Below are 22,500 nucleotides of genomic sequence, written 5' to 3'. Positions count from 1 at the left end.
TTTGTGAAAGTTGAGGCGGCACTGTCACGCTCTCATTTTCCAACCAATTTTGTTGAAATTTTGGTTTTGTAATCTTCGACAAAGCCCGGACTTTGGTATTGCATTTCAGCTTGGAGGCTTAACAACTAATCAATGAGTTTGCTCATTAAAGTTGTCATTAAAATTGAATTTTGCAAACAGATTTAAAATTGATTGCATCGTACGTATTCTTCATCAAATTCTGAATCTAAACATATGAACATATGTCATGTTTACTCTAAACATGTGATCACAATTAACGAAAATAGATTAATTAGTACTACGATTGAAATGTAAGAAATCAATCCAAAAAAGATTTTATCTTATTCTTTATGATTTTCGGATTCCAAAGACATATAGATATTATATGTTGTATTCAAAACAAGCACGTGAACGGTGAACGATTTCTTTCTCGAGGGGATTGACGAAGCTGTATTGTCTTGGTGTAAAAATGCAGTGCGTTCGGTTTCATTCCGTGAGTTTGACAGCTTGACTAAATGTAGTAATTTCGCCTTACGCGACTTGTTGTTCGTCCTTCTGAGCATTTTATGGCTCATGTTATGGAACTGGATTTTTTTAAACTGATCGAATTCAGTTTAATCAGAAATGAACACACAAAAAACACAGCTGTTCATGTGTGTCGAAGTTATGATACAGGCATTTGCATTGCTATTCAAAGACTACAGTCGTGTTTTTAGCTTGATGCAACTTATACAAATATTCCATGACGCACAAAGAGAGGCCGGGAAATCATAGAAAACAACAACGCCAACGTGGAAAACATATGTGTCTGTATTGCACATTCAAGCAGTTTATAGTCAGAAACCGAACCATTGTTGACTAGACAAACAACAGTTTGCGAAATCATCTCCACGGTGTTAATTTATGTGTACACCCAAATCAACAATGCACAAATTGCAACCACACGCTGAACAAAATACAGCGTGGTGACAACGAGTTTCTATTAATTCCTCAGGGGAGGTGAAACGAGTACAGCCTGAAACAATCCTTGCATGGTTTCCAGTGGTGAGGTGCACAAAAAAGTTACCACCCAAACGGGAGCCATGCACCCGCAGTGTTGGATTGGTTGAGACACCACACACACACACACACAAGTGTACACACACACACACGCGCGCACGCACGCACGCACGCACGCAAATCTCCGCCACATATACACACACACACACACACACACACACACACACACACACCAGGGGCGGATCACATCATTTTTAATGGGGGGTTTCCAAATTTCTTTTAAGGACAATTCGACGACGCGAAGCGTTTAGTTGAGGGCGCGAAAAGTGAGCAATCAGGCGCAAGAAACTTCCACTAATACACCTTCAAAAAAGTAAATTTAAGAAGACAAATTTGGATCAAAACAAGGAAAACTGACCGAGCTGGTGCAACTTGAGCCAGCAAATTACCCAACTACCTTACAAAACCGTCATTTAGAAGACATAGGCCGGCTCCTAGAGGGGTCCGGGGGCATGCCCCCCCCCCCCCCCGGAAAATGTTGATACAAATCAAGGAAAATGGAGCAATCTGAGCCATCAGTTTTTCTTTATTTTAATTTTTTTAATTTCATTTTTTCTCCCTATTTTTACATTTTTTTAGGCTGGAGGGGGGGGGGTCCGGAAACCCCGGAACCCCCCCCCCCCCCTCTGGATCCACCCCTGCACACACACACACACACACCGTTACCCCCCAAACGGGAGCCACCCGCAGTGTTGGATTGGTTGAAACTGAGATGTGATTTCAACGAATCAGAACCGGTGTCACGAACTGAAAACTCTGCTGAACAATCCCGCTCAGTGCGGTCAATGCGCATGCGCCAATCTTGGACTTAAAAAATGCGACCCTTTCACAGAACGAACCATGGGTTAGAGTCAGGGTTAGGGTTAGGGTTAGGGTTAGGTTGTTCACGACCTGATTAATCTCCCCAGTGTTAGCGCATGCGCATTGAGTGCATTGGGAGGGATTGTTCAGCAGAGTTTTCACTGAGTTCGTGACACCGGTTCTGATTCGTTGAAATCACAACACAGAGTTTTCAGTTCGTGACACCGGCCGCGGTTTGTTCTCTCCCGTTTGGGTGGCTCCCTCTTTCGCTTCGTGCACCTCAGTCCCACGCTTCCAGGTTAACTACTCATCACAAGGGGCCCACTTAATTAGTGCTTAGTGCATGATGATAAGGAGTATGATTGACATTGCAGTGCAATTACCATCAGAAAAGGGACAAAAATGATTAATCAATTCAAACATCAAAAATATATATTACATGGTCAAATTAAGGTTAACTGAACAAACAAAGAACAAAAACGAAACATGGAAACATGCTGGGTGCACACACAGTCACAGCCGCCTGGACAAACATACGCCCATGCGCGCATCTACGCGATAAAGCGATAGCAAACGCAATCGCGGAGATGATTAGACTTAACAAAGACATAAAATAAACTGAAAGGTACCAATGGACACACACACACACACACACACACACACACACACACACACACACACACACACACACACACACAAAGGGCCCACTTAGTGCATGATGATAATAAAATATATATAGCAATATATTATAATCAATTTGAACAACAAAATATATATTACATGGTCAGATTAAGGTTAATTGAACAAACAAATAACAAAAATAAAAACTGGAAACATGCTGGGTGCACACACAGTCACAGCCGCCTGGACAAACACACGCCCATGCATCTTCACAATAAAGCGATAGCAAACGCAATCGCGGAGACAATTAGACCTTACAAAGGCATAAGATAAACTGAAAGGTACCAATGGACACACACACACACACACACACACAAGGGGCCCACGGAGTGCATGATGATAACACAATATATATAACAATATAATATAATCAATTTGAACAACAGAATATATATTACATGATCAAATTAAGGTTAATTAAACAAACAAATAACAAAGATAAAAACTGGAAACATGCTGGGTGCATACGCAGTCACAGCCGCCTGGACAAACACACGCCCATGCATCCACACAATAAAGCGATAGCAAACGCAATCGCGGAGACAATTACACTTTTACAAAGACACACAATAAAGTGAAAGGTACCAATGGACACACACACACACGCACACACGCACACACACACACACACACACACACACACACACACACACACACACACACAAGGGGCCCACTTAGTACATGATGATAACAAAACATTGGTATGTTATAATCAATTTGAACAACAAAATATATATTACATGGTCAAATTAAGGTTACTTGAACAAACATAGAACAAAAACAAAACATGGAAACATGCTGGGTGCATACGCAGTCACAGCCGCCTGGACAAACACACGCCCATGCATCCACACAATAAAGCGATAGCAAACGCAATCGCGGAGATAATTAGACTTTTACAAAGACACACAATAAAGTGAAAGGTACCAATGGACGCACGAACCCACGCGCAAGCGCTAGCACACAATGTCACACGCATTCCTTCTTTGCCACTACTAAAGCAAACGTGTGCAAGATTGTATGTTACACGCTTTGATGCCGAAATCAATTATTTTGATTATGCATTTATTTCTGAACATTTTTACCTTTACAGACATTCAGTCACTACCTTAAACACTTATGTTTTCAGTATTCATTTCAAGTGATCACGAACGTAGAAACATGGGTATCAAAGCGTTGTTACATTTTGTTGTGCATTCTGAATAGTGTGCCAACAGGCCTTGGTCAGTCAATCACGTTTTATCTGTGTACTAAGTGTTTGACGGTAAAAGAATAACACCAACCCCGTTCTCCTAAATATAACTGAAAGCCACATTTTCTTCTTCATTCAATTTCTGTTTTCAAAAGCTTCGTCAACTTTCCACTTACACGACACGGTCCCTCTACCAAGCTTCAATGAAGAACCCTGAATACGAAAGGTCAAAACAAAACAATAGGTACTACTTTCACTATCGTCGTCTGCAACGAAAACCGAAAATGGTGAAACGCTTTGCTACGTACACAGAGGACGAAATTGCAAAGAAAAGATCGAACCTTACACCTGTGACTAGGAAAAGTTGCATAGACAGTTCCGTGCGGATCTTACCACGTATCAACGTACATCCGATGCTCAGAAACTACAGATGGTTGACGCTTTGGCGATTGAGGCTTCGTCTTCAGCTCTAACACGCACGCAGACAGTCAGGCAGGTCTAATCTGCACCAGCGGTGATGTAAGGTTTGGATTTAGAAACACTCGAATGTTACTTCGACAAGATAAACGAACCGAAAGACGAAAGTGTGCCCCAAATTCGGAAAATATTCTTTCAAAACTGCACTGTAAACAACATCAACATCACTGTGAGAAAAAGAACAATCCAAACACAACCAGTTCCCCTGTGCACGGACGTACATGAGATGGACGGCTGTCTTAGGGTCAAGGTCGAATAAGTGCCTGTTTGACACACCCACCTGACGAGCGGTGCCCGCTTCTTCCGGTTAATGGCCGACATCGGCTTTGGCGTGTTTCGGTCCTGATGCTACTTCGCGAAAAATGGCATATGTGCAAGGGAAGCGGTTCAAACTGCTGTATTTTGGATGCCACACGACGCAAACGAAATGTAGAGGGCTTTCTTTCGTCAAACTTCCGAAGGCTGGAGTCAGTGTTGACCAAAACAAATAGCGTGCGGCCATAAATCGCGCTGACGGCAGCTTCAATCCAGACAAAGCCAAGATTTGCTCACGTCATTTGGCTCTGGAGTTCCCCATTAACAATAGTGGTCACAGTTTAAAACTTGGTAATTAAATAATTAAACGGTCAATACTTTTAGTTTTAACAGAAAACGTACCTATCGCTATCGCAATTATAGATTATAACTTATTAAGAAATGTGTGTGTTGATAGTATGAAGTGTGTGTGGAGGGGGGGAGGGGGGTATTTATAAACAAAACCACTTGATGCCATGAGGACAGAAATTTGAGAAAAAGAATAAAGTCTGCAAACCAAACTTAGCACAAATACAATAGAACAGGATGAGTGAGTGATCAGGGTGAATGAGTTAGTTAAACTGTGACTGAATATCTATTGATTGATTGATATTAAAGTGAACATTAGGGGGGGGGTGTAGAAATGCACCATCGTGCACTCGCCTTGATGTACATCAAGGAACATTACTGCAGTCTCCAACAGCTTCAAAGTGGGTTAGACAGGCTCTTGATAAAGACTGAGGCAAAATGTGCCAAATCACACATTGTCTTGTAAGAAGGAAAAATCTTCATTTTTCACCTTTCTGCACTTTTTTGACATTGAGTGCATAGCCACAATGGTCACAGACAAGATGCATCAAACAGATTTCAAAAAGACCCCAAACTGAACTTGTTATGACTATTTGTAACCCCTCTCACCTTTTTGACTTGGCCGTACCCAAGCCAAAAGGCTAAAAAAATCATAACTAATTCCATGTTGACTTTTTGGTGGGGTGGACCTATTGTTCCAGACTCGCCTTGATTAAAGCAACACTAGTGCAGTGTCCAACAGCTTTTAAAATTTGTTTTGACCTCTTGACAATGTACATGTCAACAATCCCTGACTGTGATGTAGTAATAAAAAATCTTCATTTCTCCCCTTTCTCCACTTTTGTGTGTGTCAGTGCATAGCCACAATGGTCACAGAAAACATGCAGCAAACAGATTTGAAAAAGACCCCAAACTGAACTTGTTATGACTATTTGTAACCCCTCTCACCTTTTTGACTTGGCCGTACCCAAGCCAAAAGGCTAAAAAATCATAACTAATTCCATGTTGACTTTTTGGTGGGGTGGACCTATTGTTCCAGACTCGCCTTGATTAAAGCAACACTAGTGCAGTGTCCAACAGCTTTTAAAATTTGTTTTGACCTCTTGACAATGTACATGTCAACAATCCCTGACTGTGATGTAGTAATAAAAAATCTTCATTTCTCCCCTTTCTCCACTTTTGTGTGTGTCAGTGCATAGCCACAATGGTCACAGAAAACATGCAGCAAACAGATTTGAAAAAGACCCAAAAGTGAACTTGTTATGACTATTTCTAACCTTTCCCACCTTTTTGACTTGGCCGTACCCAAGCCAAAAGTCAAAAATCAGTAAATAACAAAAACATAGTTAAGTTTGAGATAACTGAAAAATGGTAATTATTCAATTTCAATTTAATGGGACATCAGTCTGTGGTAGTACAAAGTCTCGTTCCTTGACTTCTCTTTTATTTTTTTTATCAAAGTGCTTGTGGCTCCTCATATTCATATAAGATACTGAATCTGAAAGCAATTCAATTTCACCTAAGGCCGTAAGCTGTCCTTTTGCACTGCCCTCTTCTCAGAAACAAATGAAAATTCTTAGACTGCATATTGTTGTCAGAACACAAACATCTGTGATCAGAACGGGTTCCCCTTTTTCTTTTCTTACACAGAACTTTACAATCCCTCTCTCTCGCTCTAGTTATGTTTAGGAAATGGATTGGAATCGTTAGCTACAACCAAAACAAGTTTCTTGTGAACTGACGTACGAAATGCCACATCAAAACATTTTAACTTCTCATAATCTTTAAAAAAAAGAAACAACAACAAAAACGTGGCAACTCGTACTTCTCGAGTCAGTCAGTCACTCGCGTTCCGTGACACATGCACTTGTCAACTTCAGCCTGGTTTGGTAATTGAATCAGTGATTCACAATACTCCTACAAACCACTCATTCTGAAACTCACTTTTGTATAAAAACAAGCAAACTTACATTGATTATCTGCTCAATAAAAGAATCCATCGCTGCATCAGGATTCTCTCTGAACACCATTTCGAGCATTCGCCGGAAGTAAGCGGCACAGTCATTTGGTGACCTTGACCGCTCAAGCCAGTTATTAACAGAGACAAAGAGCAGATGGCGCGAAGACAGCTGTCCAGGTAATGTAAGTCCGTGCCCTGTGGAACATTTCGGGTGGACTTTCCCACGACCTGACCTACAAAAATTCTCCGTGTTCGTTCGCGCTTTGCATTTAATCTGTGTTAGTGCGCGCGTGTGTTTGTGTGCCTTTCGTTGGTTTGTTCTGTTTGGTTCAAAAAAGTTTATTTTGTTCATTGAAAGATTCAGAAACGTTGGTTGATACTTTGTTAGATGCATTCAACCAGAAAAAGACCCGAAACGAATTGGATCTATCTTCTGCGCGCATGCGTGTGTACGGTATGTGTGAAAAGGCAATTGTGTTGTCAGTCTGGTTTTGTGCCTGTTATTTCGTCCCCAAAAACTCATTTATATCTTTCTATGCCTATGCTGTGAGACATAATCGCCATTACGAGCTAGTCGTGTGGCAGAGAGTTTTCTTGCACACTCGACTGCTGCTGTTTCACTCCGTACATCTACAGTCTCGTGTGCAAGAAAACTTTCTGTCACACGACTAGCTCGTAATAGCGGGTACTCACACACGCGCGCACGCACGCACGCACGCAAGCAAGCACGCACTCACGCACGCACGCGCGCACACACACACACACAAACATACACAAACACACACACACACTCACACACACATACACACACACACACACACACACACACACACACACACACATACATACATACACACGACACCGCACCACCCCTACCACCCCTGGGCTTTTAAATCCGGACAACCCCTTCCAGCAAAGCCTGTCTTGAAATTGAACAGAGCTGTGTTATGGCTAGCCGCTCAAGACTGAAGAGCAAAGGGGGACCGGTTGGTGGCTCGTAGTGGGAGGGGGGTTGATGTCTGCTCTGAGCCTGCAGCCGTTAATTAGTCCCCCGAGGACTTGGCCCGGGCTACACCAGGGGGCGCTAATGCAGTTTAATAGCTCATTACCGGTGTGAGGCCTCGGGCTTTGTCTCGTCATGCTGCGCGGGTCTTCCTCGCCGAGACGAGAAGACTGAATAGTTTCGGTTTGACTTTTTTAATGAATGTATGGTGGCGTGGTGGTGCCACATGCAAAAGTTGCAACAACTCAATAAAGCTAAGAATCGAAAAAGGGGAGGAGATGTCACCAAAACAAACACAAATAAATAAACAATCAAACAAACCAACCACTGATCAAACACATAAACAGACGAACAAACAAACAAGCAAACAAACAAGAACACTAACAAACCAACCAACAAACAAACAAACATATAAACAAACAAACAAACAAACAAACAAACAAACAAACAAACAAACAAACAAACAAACAAACAAACAAACAAACAAACACATCTTTGGCCGTGCTGCATCTCAGCGTTGTTTATCCTTATCGTTTATGAAAATCAATATTTTGGGAAGTATAATGGTAAACACTTTTGATTATATACTATTTTAAGCGCTATGCGAGATTCATCATTGTAATTTCCTGTGTGTTCAGATGTTGCTACTTTGACACAACAATATGTATCTTTTTTTCTTCTTTTTTTACATGTGATATGCTATACATTACAGGACATCACCTAAACAAAGGGACAGAACCATACAACAGAAAAACACTTGAACAATTACAACATACATGGGGTGGGAGGATGGGTGGGGGAGGGGGGAATGTTCAGGGCTTGGTGGTCGCACTATCAAAAGGATTAAGAAAGAAACAAGTCGCGTAAGGCGAAAATACAATATTTAGTCAAGTAGCTGTCGAACTCACAGAATGAAACTGAACGCAATGCAACGCAGCAAGACCGTATACTCGTGGTCCACCGCTCACGGCATAGGCAGTGAAATTGACAAGAAGAGCGGGGTAGTGGTTACGCTATGCTGCATAGCACGCTTTTCTGTACCTCTCTTCGTTTTAACTTTCTGAGCGTGTTTTTAATCCAAACATATCATATCTATATATTTTTGGAATCAGGAACCGACAAGGAATAAGATGAAAGTGTTTTTAAATTGATTTCGAAAAAAAATTTTGATAATATTTTTTATATATTTAATTTTCAGAGCTTGTTTTTAATCCGAATATAACATATTTATATGTTTTTGGAATCAGCAAATGATGGAGAATAAGATAAACGTAAATTTGGATCGTTTTATAAATTTTTATTTTTTTTTTACAATTTTCAGATTTTTAATGACCAAAGTCATTAATTAATTTTTAAGCCACCAAGCTGAAATGCAATACCGAACCCCGGGCTTCGTCGAAGAGTACTTGACCAAAATTTCAACCAATTTGGTTGAAAAATGAGGGCGTGACAGTGCCGCCTCAACTTTCACAAAAAGCCGGATATGACGTCATCAAAGACATTTATCAAAAAAATGAAAAAAACGTTCGGGGATTTCATACCCAGGAACTCTCATGTCAAATTTCATAAAGATCGGTCCAGTAGTTTAGTCTGAATCGCTCTACACACACACACACGCACACACGCACACACACACGCACACACGCACATACACCACGACCCTCGTCTCGATTCCCCCCTCTATGTTAAAACATTTAGTCAAAACTTGACTAAATGTAAAAACCTAAGGGTTACATCAAAACATGCATATAACTAGGCGCCAATCCTTGTAAAATTTATCTACTGTATTATTCACAACTGCGTTATACTTTTCACAAATAAATCTTTGCTTAAAATGTCTACTAAATGTCTGAAAATGAGGGGTCTTTTTGTTCATTTTGGAAATATATACGTGGTGTTTGGCACAGATTAATAACACATCAAAAGCTTTACGATTTGTATCTTACATGTGTCCCATACATCTAGAAGCAGATGAAGACCAGACCTGCCACCCCCATTAGTATGGTGCTGGGTATTGCTGGCTTTGCAAATATTCTTCGTAATGCCTTGCACGACCGTTGCTTATAAGGAATGCAAAAAAGCCTTTGAACCAAAAATGACGAATTGTAGGTTATTGGAACATGTACATATTGACAAAATAAAACGTAAAATTTGCAGTATGTCGACCCAGGGGTCTGTTAAGGAGAATTGTGGAACGTTAGATGTACAGTATGTCGACCCAGGGGTCTGTTAAGGAGAATTGTGGAACGTTAGATGTACAGTATGTCGACCCAGGGGTCTGTTAAGGAGAATTGTGGAACGTTAGATGTACAGTATGTCGACCCAGGGGTCTGTTAAGGAGAATTGTGGAACGTTAGATGTACAGTATGTCGACCCAGGGGTCTGTTAAGGAGAATTGTGGAACGTTAGATGTACAGTATGTCGACCCAGGGGTCTGTTAAGGAGAATTGTGGAACGTTAGATGTACAGTATGTCGACCCAGGGGTCTGTTAAGGAGAATTGTGGAACGTTAGATGTACAGTATGTCGACCCAGGGGTCTGTTAAGGAGTTGTGGAACGTTAGATGTACAGTATGTCGAGCCAGGGGTCTGTTAAGGAGAATTGTGGAACGTTAGATGTACAGTATGTCGACCCAGGGGTCTGTTAAGGAGAATTGTAGAACGTTAGATGTACAGTATGTCGACCCAGGGGTCTGTTAAGGAGAATTGTGGAACGTTAGATGTACAGTATGTAGACCCAGGGGTCTGTTAAGGAGAATTGTGGAACGTTAGATGTACAGTATGTCGACCCAGGGGTCTGTTAAGGAGAATTGTGGAACGTTAGATGTACAGTATGTCGACCCAGGGTCTGTTAAGGAGTTGTGGAACGTTAGATGTACAGTATGTCGACCCAGGGGTCTGTTAAGGAGAATTGTAGAACGTTAGATGTACAGTATGTCGACCCAGGGGTCTGTTAAGGAGAATTGTGGAACGTTAGATGTACAGTATGTCGACCCAGGGGTCTGTTAAGGAGTTGTGGAACGTTAGATGTACAGTACGTGGACCCAGGGGTCTGTTAAGGAGTTGTGGAACGTTAGATGTACAGTATGTCGACCCAGGGGTCTGTTAAGGAGTTGTGGAACGTTAGATGTACAGTATGTCGACCCAGGGGTCTGTTAAGGAGTTGTGGAACGTTAGATGTACAGTATGTCGAGCCAGGGGTCTGTAAAGTAGAGTTGTGGAACGTTGGCAGTCTATCTGGTTTTGGATTTGGGAGGTTTCGAGCAAAGACACTGTTTCTTAGAATTGTTGGTATTTCGAAGAATTTAAATTTAGAATATACATGAGCAATGGACAGGTGAAGGAAACCGACCGAGCAACTAGCCAATCCACAACAGGTGAAGGAAACCGACCGAGCAACTAGCCAATCCACAACAGGTGAAGAAAACCGACCGAGCAACTAGCCAATCCACAACAGGTGAAGAAAACCGACCGAGCAACTAGCCAATCCACAACAGGTGAAGAAAACCGACCGAGCAACTAGCCAATCCACAACAGGTGAAGGAAACCGACCAAAGCCAAATAGCCAATTCACTACAGTAGAAAATAATATCACAAAGCGATAAACCAAGCAAGAAAACAAACAACTCACAAACCAATAAAACAAAATGTAATCGAACACCAAATAAAAATTCCCCATGTTAGATTGAAACACACGAAAATTCGAAATGAGAACTTCTTAAAGAGACCGGCACGTACGGTTGGCCTAGTGGTAAGGCGTCCGCCCCGTGATCGGGAGGTCGTGGGTTCGAACCCCGGCCGGGTCATACCTAAGAATTTAACATTGGCAATCTAGTGGCTGCTCCACCTGGCGACTGGCATTATGGGGTTAGTGCTAGGACTGGTTGGTCCGGTGTCAGAATAATGTGACTGGGTGAGACGTGAAGCCTGTGCTGTGACTTCTGTCTTGTGTGTGGCGCACGTTATATGTCAAAGCAGCACCGCCCTGATATGGCCCTTCGTGGTCGGCTGGGCGTTAAGCAAACAAATAGAATAAATAAAAAAACTTCTTAAAGAGTACAAGATATTTGTTTTGTCAATATTGTTTTCACTCAAATCAGCATAAAGGCAGGTCCTAGTTTAGTGGGCTGTTTGCCTTTGTTGCTGGATCACGTTATTATCGCCCATTTGGTCATGATTATTTGTTGTGCATGCTGTTCGTTCATTTGGTAATGATTACTGGGCAATAAATCTTTCTGCGCGTTGTTTAAGTATCTCATTTCAAATCTGTTGACCCACCACCCCCATCAACACTCTTTTCTTTTCTCTCTTTTCCTCTGAGCTGAAGAAAAGAAGGTCAGCTGGACCTACGGTACTCTCAACATTTATTTGGGTTTGGACGGTCTATAAAGAGAACAAAGGAAGTGTTCGTGTGTGAGATTTGAGTTTGCTAGCTTGTCTGTGTGTTTGTTAGTTTGTTTGTTAGTGTGTTTGTTTGCTTGTGTGTTTGTTTGTTTAACTGCTTTTCTGTGTGCCTGTCTGTGTTACTGGCTGTCTTTCAATCTGTCTTTCAATGTGTTTGTCTGTTTGTATTTGTTTGTTTGTTTGTTTGTTTGTTTGCTTGTTTGTTTGTTTGTTTGTTTGTTTCTTTCTTTTATGTTTTTATTTTATTATATCATTCTTTTTTTTTTAACTACGCAACTAAAACATGTTAATACCAAAAAACAAAAATCTCTTGAGTTCTTGTCGTTTTATCCATTTACTTTGGAGATCATATGTCAGTGTGTTCAGAATCATTGATTGCAAACCTACGACTGTTCTTTTTCCCAGACGCGCTGCCGCTCCTGGCCTTATACTTCTCTCTCAAATTTAGTGGGTGCGTTCTTGTTCTTCAACACATCCATACATTTCGGGTATATATATATACTTATATATAAATCATGCAGAAACTAAAAAAAGATATAAAAAAATACGAAAAGGAAAGACAAATGGGAGAGAACTCGGTGGCCCAGCATTATCCGGGCACTCCCGTGGCGCCAGATAGCCAAGGGCGGACAATTCTGATCACGTTACGTGAAGGAAGATAATTCTAATCCCATTTATCGCTAAAGGGCAGATAATGGCAGAGAGCGTTGAGTGCCCACACAATAACTCAGGCTAAGGCCTAAAAAAAAATAGGTGTGGTTACGGTAACCCGACCTACCCTATTTTTAGGGGCCGACCCTATAACTTTTTATTATATTTGTCACACAAAAAAACACAACAAGAAAACGAGTGCAGAAAACGCAATGAAAGCGAAAGCGCTCGAGTCGCACACTTATTTCTCTGTCAAGTAGGTTTAATTTGTACACATTAGAAAAAAAATTTAAAAAAAAGTGATTGCCTACCTTCCTACCCTATTTTGTTTTGCTATGTTACCGTAACCACACCTATTTTTTGTGTGCCTAATAATTGACTATGAAACGAGCAGGAGAGACACTCAAACAGTGCCCTTCCAGCCCCCCAACAACTCACAACAGCACCGGCAAGTAAAGCGTATAATGCGGTCAAAATAAAATTGAAAAGCGTATAAAGCGCTCAAAATAAAATTGAAAAGCGTATAATGCGGTCAAAATAAAATTGAAAAGCATATAATGCCGTCAAAATAAAATTGAAAATTGTCAGTCCAAAAGGTGTAAAAACTTGAACTGCAGCAGATTTGTATGTCACTGTCTGCGATGGAACAATAGCTTGTCTCGCTGGATCCTTTTTTACAAAATAGCGTGCGTAGCATTCTGGTAAGAGATTGATGTTTTTTTGTCTTAGGCCCAGAAGGGTGTGTTTTTAAGGCGGCACTGCTGGCTAGATGTTGACTCAAATCATTTAGAATGTTCAATCATTTATCTTTCAAATGCCGTTTGTATTATTGTAAGCCTGTCATTTTTAGTTCTTTTAATGCTTACGTCTTATAAATTACGAATAGTATTACACGTATATAAATCCGTATGGATTTTGTAATCGACACTTCAACTAATCAACGGCGCAAACAACCGAATAGCACATTTTAAGTCTTGGATATGTTGTCTTCACATAATTTATATATTGTTTGTGTATTTAATTCCATGTCATATTTTCTGGTTACCACGTTACTCGAAAAATGTACTTTAAATACTTGTAATATGCCAATCAGTCTGTGCAGGTGTATCTACTGCTAATCTTACGGACCAAACAATGTTTGGAAATGGTATAATGAAATCAAACCGATATGATAACGAGTTCTTAGTGAACATTAAAAAAATGCTCGTATAACATTTTTTCCAATTATTCACAGCTTTGTAGAACGAACCCACTGCGTTTTCCGCACAATTTCAAGATCCTTAATTGTCATAAATCGTTGTGAAAGATCACTTGCACTGTGTATGGATCATTACTGTACAAATATGTAAGTGATCTCTACTACCGCTGTACAAGGCAACTCAAATAAACAAACTTTTTGTTTTTATTTCGAACAAAGAATTGTTCCTTGCATTGAAAATAAAAACATTGACCGATCCGAGCAAACAAAAGAAATGAATCAAATAAATGGATAAATGTATAAGCAAATAAATAAACAACACATAAGTAGGCCCTATTGAACAAAACAAGTAAAAACAATAAACGAATAAACAAATAATTGAGAAAAAATAGTTTCTTCAACATGGAAATAAATAAATATCTTAAACGAAATGAGGCAAAGGGAAGTAATCGCTCGATCTTTATGCATACGACATGTAATTGAGTAAACGAGAGGTGTACGGAACCTTTCTCCTGGCACCTGAGAGAATAACAAGCATTGAAATGAACAAGCGACTTTCATCCTCTAATAAATAAATACACACAATGAATTAAGGGAAACATTGCACATGTGAAACATTAGAAATGATGTTTTGTTGTCGTAGGATTTTGATTATACAGCGCTTTGAGCAGGGTTAAAGCCTTGGTACACGCGCCATAGAAATAGTATGCATTATTATTTTATTTTGTTTATCAGATCTTACTTTCCAAGCATGAGTTTCTTCTTGTTAAATCTTTCTAAATAATAATTTAAGCCACTGAATACACACGTGTTCGTTTGTCTGACTTGTGCTTGGCCAGAGCACATCTCAAAGTCGTTGTGTGTATGTCTGCTGGTTTGTTTGCCGATTATTTTATTCATTTACATTTTCATTCATTTTGTTTTTGTGTGTGTGAACTGAAGTCATAAAGTGTTTTGTTGCTCTTTTCAATTCCTTCTTGTATCGTCTATTTGTAAATGTGGTTTTTATTTCCGTACAAAACAGCCTCTGTCTCTGTTCCATCATCAGCATCTTCATCATCAGTCATCATCATTATCTCTCTCTCTCTCTCTCTCTCTCTCTCTCTCTCTCTCTCTCTCTCTCTCTCTCTCTCTCTCTCTCTCTCTCTCTCTCTCTCTCTCTCTCTCTCTCTCTCTCTCTCTCTCTCTCTCTCTCTCTCTCTCTTAGTTGTGCTTTTGTTTACTTCAAATGTAGATGCCCTTTGGCTTATCAGTTGTTGCTGTTTCTTTCTTCGGGAACTCTTTAGGAATTCGGTTTTAAATTTGAACTCAACAGTATGCTCTTATTCTTCTTTGTCTTACAGTATCCTCTCTTATTCTTCTTTGTCTGGCGGGAGCCAGTCTTCATTCAAAAGCCAGTCCTATCAGAAACTAAATCCAATCTCAACATTCATCCCATTTCTCAGCACACAAGGACTGCATTCTAAGTCCGGTGCTATCACCCTCGCCCTCAAACTGAGAAATTCAAACGCACTTGATCGCCTCGCGGATGGACACATTGCGTAGAACGAACGTGTCAGGACCAATCAGCGACGTCGTGACATCTTCTTCCTGCGTTGTACTACTCCGCGGACCCTGTGACGTCACGCGTAGGAATTGGAGATGCCAGGTGTAGTTTGGTTTGATCCCTGCGCTGGAATGCATTACTTCGGACCTTGCTGACCCTTTGGTAGAGGACGTGTCGGTCTGGCCGCCACATGGTCCGTCAGCTCCTGTGGTCAAGAGTGTAGGTATGTATGATGAGAGGGGGGGGGGAGAGAGAGTGAGAGAGAGAGAGAAAGAGAGAGAGAAAGAGAGAGAGAATTGAATTGAACTTTATTTAACAAGGATTAAGATTTAAGGCTACGGATTTTCTTACAATCTGTCCTTGGGACGCATAGACACACAATTATATAATTAAAAAGTTAACCAACAAAAGGAGGTCGGAAAACGTGATAATACAGATGACGATGATGATGATGATGACGATGATGACGATGATAATGATGATGATGATGATGATGATGATGATGATGATAATGATGATGATGATGATAATGATGCTGATGATGATGATGATGATGATAATGATGAAGATGAGGCATGAAGAGCATACATATGTGGTTATTCATAAAATCAAATGTATACTATGCAGGTAATTATAAATACAAGCTGGTAGCAATCGAACATGTAGCAATAGTGTAACAAAAATATGTTCAGAAAGAGAGAGAGAGAGAGAGAGAGAGAGAGAGAGAGAGAGAGAGAGAGAGAGAGAGAGAGAGAGAGAGAGAGAGAGAGAAGGAGTTTTATGACAGAGAGAGAGACAGAGACAGACCGACAGACAGACAGACAGAAAGACAGAAAGAAAGAAAGAGAGGGAGAGAAAGACAGGTTAACGGAGAGATGGACGGATGCATGGGGCGGACTGGTGCGCAGACGGACAGATGATGCAGACGGACAAGACAGTGATTTCAGCACAAGATTGTTGTCATCTGCGGCGAATGTCTTTCCTTACGATTCATCTTTATACGCACATCGACACTACGACTCAATCTTACGCAATTCCAAATCCACCACGCCAACACCCGCACCCCCAACACCCGCACCCACCCACCCCCACCTCTACCTCCGTCACTACTTCTCTTCCCCATGGTTTCTTCTTTGTCTGTGCTTAGTTCCTACAAGTCTTAATTCAAAACTCATTTTGTGGAACGCTCTTCCAGATGTTGATGTCAATTTATGAGAATCAACCTTGACACGAACACAATAAATCATGACAAACCTCAAACGAGCGAAACCGAAATTGGACTACAATGATAACAAAAACATAGCAAAACCCGGGGTTGTATTTCCTTTGCTTTGTGTAATCCTATACCTACCCCTTAATTAACGTTAAAATAATACATGAAAGGGGGGAGGGATTGATTTCAAAACGGATTTATGTCCCCAGGCATTGACTGGACATCGTACAGGAGACCTGCAACATTTGCTAAGCTAAGTTGATTATTTGTATCACAAGTGTGTGTCTGTCTGTCCACAGAGAGAACCATTGTGTATTTATTTAAGTCCCCACAAGGGAATTTCAGTATATCAATAAATAAGGTTGTTTGCTAGATGGTGCTAGACTGTTTGCTAGATGGTGCTAGACTCTTTGCTAGATGGTGCTAGACTGTTTGCTAGATGGTGCTAGACTCTTTGCTAGATGGTGCTAGACTGTTTGCTAGATGTGCTAGACTGTTTGCTAGATGGTGCTAGACTGTTTGCTAGATGGTGCCAGACTGTTTGCTAGATGGTGCTAGACTCTTTTCTAGATGGTGCTAGACTCTTTGCTAGATGGTGCTAGACTGTTTGCTAGATGGTGCTAGACTGTTTGCTAGATGGTGCTAGACTCTTTGCTAGAAAGGCTCCCTAGGTGCCTATACAAAGCTATATTTCACAATGATCTGAGGGTATAGATTGCACTGCCAATATGTTCAACCACAAGCACACAGAAAAATGGCCATGAAATACTGCAAGTGTCCTTTATCTGTGGTTAGACAATTAAATCCGTAACAGTTGACATATAGTGTGGTCAATTTGCTTATTTTGTGGCGTATTTCAGTCATGTTTTGTCCACTGATTGTGGTGTATCCTACCTTTCGCTTTATAGAGACGACCATACAACACCTCATTTGTGTTAGGCCAAAAAAAAAAAGGTCTGTTTACGGTAACATAGGGTGAAAAAATAGGGTCGGTAGATCGGCTTTTTTTTTTTTTTTTTTTGTTTTTTAAATTTTTTTTTTCCTCCCCTCTCTATGATGTTTCACAGTTCATTTCTTCTCATCAATCCCTGTTTTTGCCCAACATAACTATAAACAGTACTTTGAGCTTACCTCCCTTCTGTCGTCTGCTGTTTGAGCGCAAACAGCTCTATTTTGGACTGATGCGTTGTTTTTTTTCAGACGATCCAAAAAAAAGATTAGGGTCGGGCCTAAAAACTAGGGTCGGTCGGGTTACGGTAAACAGACCTATTTTTTTTTGGCCTTACAAGAAAACAACCGCACCACAAAGGTTGCAAGGTACACTACCCGTTAACAGGAAACAAACAAGATCAAACTAACGCCAGAATCGGCTATGCTCTTTCACCTCCGTTTCTGTTTGAAGGATGAAGTGCAGATTTCAGTTCAGCTCCTAAGGATTCAGATGCCATTTCTAGCACGATTTCCTCAGCTAAATGCAAGCCTCGTGCATACACTGCAACAAATCGTGTTGCTAATTATCAAAGGAAGGGGAGGAGAAAAACATTGCTCTGCGAGTTCGAAACATCGATCCAGTAATTACGTACACGAGAGCCAGGTCAGGGGAAAGCACTCCAAGAATGCATACTTCACCAAGGGAAGGAACTCCGAGGGCTTGGAAAAATAGGATGAAGAGATCACTATAGAAATGATAATAGGAGCATAAAGGTCTGACACCGCAAGCTCTTAATTACTCAGAATGCAAATAGAGCGATTAGCGAAGGAAGTAGAGATTACAAATGGCGGGGCTACCGATGGAGTAAAATGGAGACACGTGGGGAGGTGAGGATCTCCACATCTGATGGGGGGTCAGAGAGAGCATTGCAACAATTCAAGACCTCTGGCTCTGGCAAGGCTAATCGGAAGCGGGGCTATGAAGGGAGCATAAACATGTATATTCACGATTTAGCCTGACAGGAAACGAGTTTATTCTCTGCGGAACACCGCGGCAGTGCGCGGACTTGATGCGCACCGAACAAAACTTACGGAGTTAGGCCCCCTACCTCTTTTTTGTTATAATCTTTTTCTTTTTCAAATCTTCTGCTTAGTGTTCTTCTGCATATGGGGTGGGGGTGGGGGTGGGGGCGGGGGTGGGGGTGGAGCAGGGGGATGGGGAGGAGTGGATGGTTGCTCGATCAACGTTTGAATCAATCACCGATAGGTACACTACATTAAATTAAGATGAGTTTCAGAATCATCAACTATCCATAAGCTCTTAGTGCCTGGTGATCCTTATAAGACTCATGGTCTATTTATTATTTGGCGGTGAGACGAAGTCATGTCATTCTTGAAAAACAGTAGCCCGACACAATATCAGGTAATTACCAAAACAGTAGCCCGACACAATATCAGGTAATTTACCAAAACAGTAGCCCGACACAATATCAGGTAATTACCAAAACAGTAGCCCGACACAATATCAGGTAATAACAGTATTATTAAGAGTTTATCTTCGTTTTTCTTTCTGTTCTTGTTCTCAAAATTCTGATCAAAGTTCACAGTCCCCCTCCCTCCCCCCCCCCCCCCTCCTACAAAAACTAAAACCAACAAATTATAGAAAAAATACTTTGTTGAAAAAACAAAAAGAGCTCGACTTTATCCGTCGGAAAGAAGTTAGTAGTATAGAATCACCGAGGGGTGTGCGTAGCTATCAGTTGACAAAGCTGCCTCTACTGAGCAGCAGTCAAAATACCGTAATTAGAATTAGAAAAGTTATGTTTTTAAAAAAAAATTGAATTATTAAAATTTCGAAGCTCGTGGAAGATCGCTGTTTACGCTGTATAAACAGCGTGTAACACTATCGTGTGTGTAACACTACCGCGAGTAACATTACCGCGTGTAACACTTCCGCGTGTGTAGCACTATCGCGTGTGTAACACTACCGCGAGTAACATTACCGCGTGTAACACTTCCGCGTGTGTAACACTATCGCGTGTGAAACACTACCGCGGGTAGCACTACCGCGTGTAACACTTCCGCGTATGTATAAGTAAGTAATCAGTGACTAAAAGTTTCAAAAGTAAAGCAACGTGAATTTCCTTTCCTTCACAAGGCCCTATACCCTGCATAAACCACTTGCATAAGCCACACTGACCTGTTCGCAACGCCAGTTGACTGTTGTTTTATTTACACGGTCTGAACGGTAAATCTACCAGTTGTAGAGGATCTTGTCATTGGAGTAACGAGACTGCATGTGTTACCTCCATGGCCAAAGTTTGGACTGCAAATGATCGACGCACTTCACTCGGAATGCCTGAACACTAACTCACTGCTTCTAGGTCTATTCTGGGCTGTCATCTCATTTGAGCGCGTGTTCACACACTCAATTTCTTTTTTACCCTCTCGCTTACTTTCACATAATTATTTGTGAGAATGAGAACATTTCTTTCGTGATCCAAGACACACGCGGACGTGTTACACGCGGTAGTGCTACCCGCGGTAGTATTACACACGCGAGAGTGTTAGTACTGTTACACACGCGGAAGTATTACACGCGGTACTGTTACTCGCGGTTGTATTACACTCGCGATAGTGTTACACGCGGTAGTGTTACACGCGGTAGTGACGCTCGCGGTAGTGGCCAGTACCCCAGACAGACAGACAGACAGACAGACAGACAGACAGAGAGGGATTGGTAAAGAGTGTCTTTCATTTTGTCTGTCCAATACCATTGTGTGCGAATATATATCCACTGTAGCTAAAAGAACATGAACGGACAGATAGACGAACATATAGACAAGTAACCACCCGACCTTAAAACAAGCTGAACTTGAAGAAAGTTGATGTACACAATGCAAGTTATTGACGAGGTAAAGCAACATCTCCCGTCACCTGCAATCAAGCAGATGCAACCCATCAGGGAAAGACAACTCTCGCTCGACATTTTCGCTAATTGTGTATGAACCTAGTTACGCAATTTTTACATAGCGGGGGATTTTGAGCGGATTACGGTAATTGATGTTTATGTAAACTGCCAGGCTGGCAAACTTGTCTGATTTTCAAGTGACTTTTTTCCCTTGTTTTTGTTCTCCTAGTGTTGACAGTTTTTATATTGTTGGTGGTTTTGTTGGTATGGGGTTTTTTTCAGGCGAAGACGCGAATGGGTGTTTTAGGCGTAGGGGTTCAGGGTATTCCAGTGTAAACACAGGAAACAAAATTAATACGGCTTTCTTCATTGACAGTACATGCATACACACTGCACGTGTTTCCATAAACTTATCTATTTTTCTAGTATATCTCACACAAGGAATACTTCTACTGCACGTATAGAAGTGAAAAGGTGCAGGTGAAAAACTGTACATATATACATTTCCTCTGTGCGTGTGTGTGTGTGTTTGTGGGTGGGTGTTTGGGTGTGTGTGTGTGTTTGGGGGTGGGTGTTTGGGTGTGTGTGTGTGTTTGGGGGTGGCCGGTGGGTGTTGATGGTTGTCGGTCGGCTCTGGTGTGTGTGTATGTGTGTGTGTGTGTGTGTGTGTGTAGGTGGTTTTACCGACAAATGGGGACGATTGTCACTGGAGAGCAGTCAAATGGGGACGCTTCCGACAAACGGGGACGTCCCCATTTGTCGGCCCGTGCGACCCCATTTGACTGGATTTGAGCAGATTGAGCGACCCCATTTGACTGCTTCCTAGCATCCCTGTGGACAAACGGACTGGATTTTCACACAGATTCATACACATATTTTAGCTCTGCACTTTTTGGTCTGCTCAACTAAACCATGTGATTTTTATCATGTGACTTCAAATGACTTTACAGTAACTGCTTTCATCAGAATTCAGTTTCTATTCAAATGCAGTTAAACTAAAACATTTATTTGAATTAAAAAAAAAAAAAGTTATTGCATTTAATATATTTTATTCAGAATATTTTGAAAGAGTTCTGATTATTTGATCACGGTTTTTTTTGTATTAAAACAAAAACAAACACAGAAACATATACATTCCTGTAAAAAAAAAAATGATTACAATTATTTTGTTATGAGATTTATTTTAGGTTAATTCGAAGTGTTGTGTCTTTGTCATTTGTTGGTTTGTGCAGTGCAGTTGTTTTGTCAGTTATTCTTCTCTTCATTTGTTCTATCGTCTTTCTTCTTCTTTTTTGTGTGTGTATTTTTGTGTTTTTGTGCCTGAAGAAGACCCTTAGGTCGAAACGTCGCTGTTATTCGTTCCGTGTTCGTCATTTTAACGTGAGTACATTGCTTTTTGGTCTCTTTATTGTTCCCTCTCACGTCCAGTCGCCATTGTTTAATACATGTTTTAATGTGTTTTGTATAATCCGGAAGCAGGAGTTTAAAACCTATGTATTCTTCTTCTTCTGCGTTCGATGTTTAAAACCTATGTATATATTAAGGGAAAAGTCTGGGTTGTGGCACTCGATCACTAGGTGGGGCACTGCCCTTCGCTCCCTGTTACCCGAGTTCCAATCCTCGTGGTAAGGCGTCCGCCCCGTGATCGGGAGGTCGTGGGTTCGAACCCCGGCCGGGTCATACCTAAGACTTTAAAATTGGCAATCTAGTGGCTGCTCCGCCTGGCGTCTGGCATTATGGGGTTAGTGCTAGGACTGGTTGGTCAGGTGTCAGAATAATGTGACTGGGTGAGACATGAAGCCTGTGCTGCGACTTCTGTCTTGTGTGTGGCGCACGTTATATGTCAAAAGCAGCACCGCCCTGATATGGCCC

General features: G+C 41.2%; 1 protein-coding gene across 1 annotated transcript in view; it reads left to right on the top strand.

The window, feature by feature from the left end:
* The first annotated feature begins 5,147 nt into the window (after positions 1-5,147).
* LOC138948484 (paired mesoderm homeobox protein 2-like) overlaps positions 5,148-22,500 on the top strand; it is a 79,578-nt gene continuing 62,225 nt past the window's right edge. Inside the window, exon 1 of the mRNA XM_070320040.1 lies at positions 5,148-5,214. Within this exon, the coding sequence (XP_070176141.1) occupies positions 5,148-5,214 (67 nt within the window). The remainder of the gene's footprint in view (positions 5,215-22,500) is intronic.

This window comes from Littorina saxatilis, linkage group LG15 (assembly GCF_037325665.1).
Source record: "Littorina saxatilis isolate snail1 linkage group LG15, US_GU_Lsax_2.0, whole genome shotgun sequence".
Lineage (NCBI taxonomy): Eukaryota > Metazoa > Mollusca > Gastropoda > Littorinimorpha > Littorinidae > Littorina > Littorina saxatilis.
The sequence above is the reverse complement of the archived record's forward strand: the minus strand, read 5'-3'. Positions and strand labels throughout refer to the sequence as shown.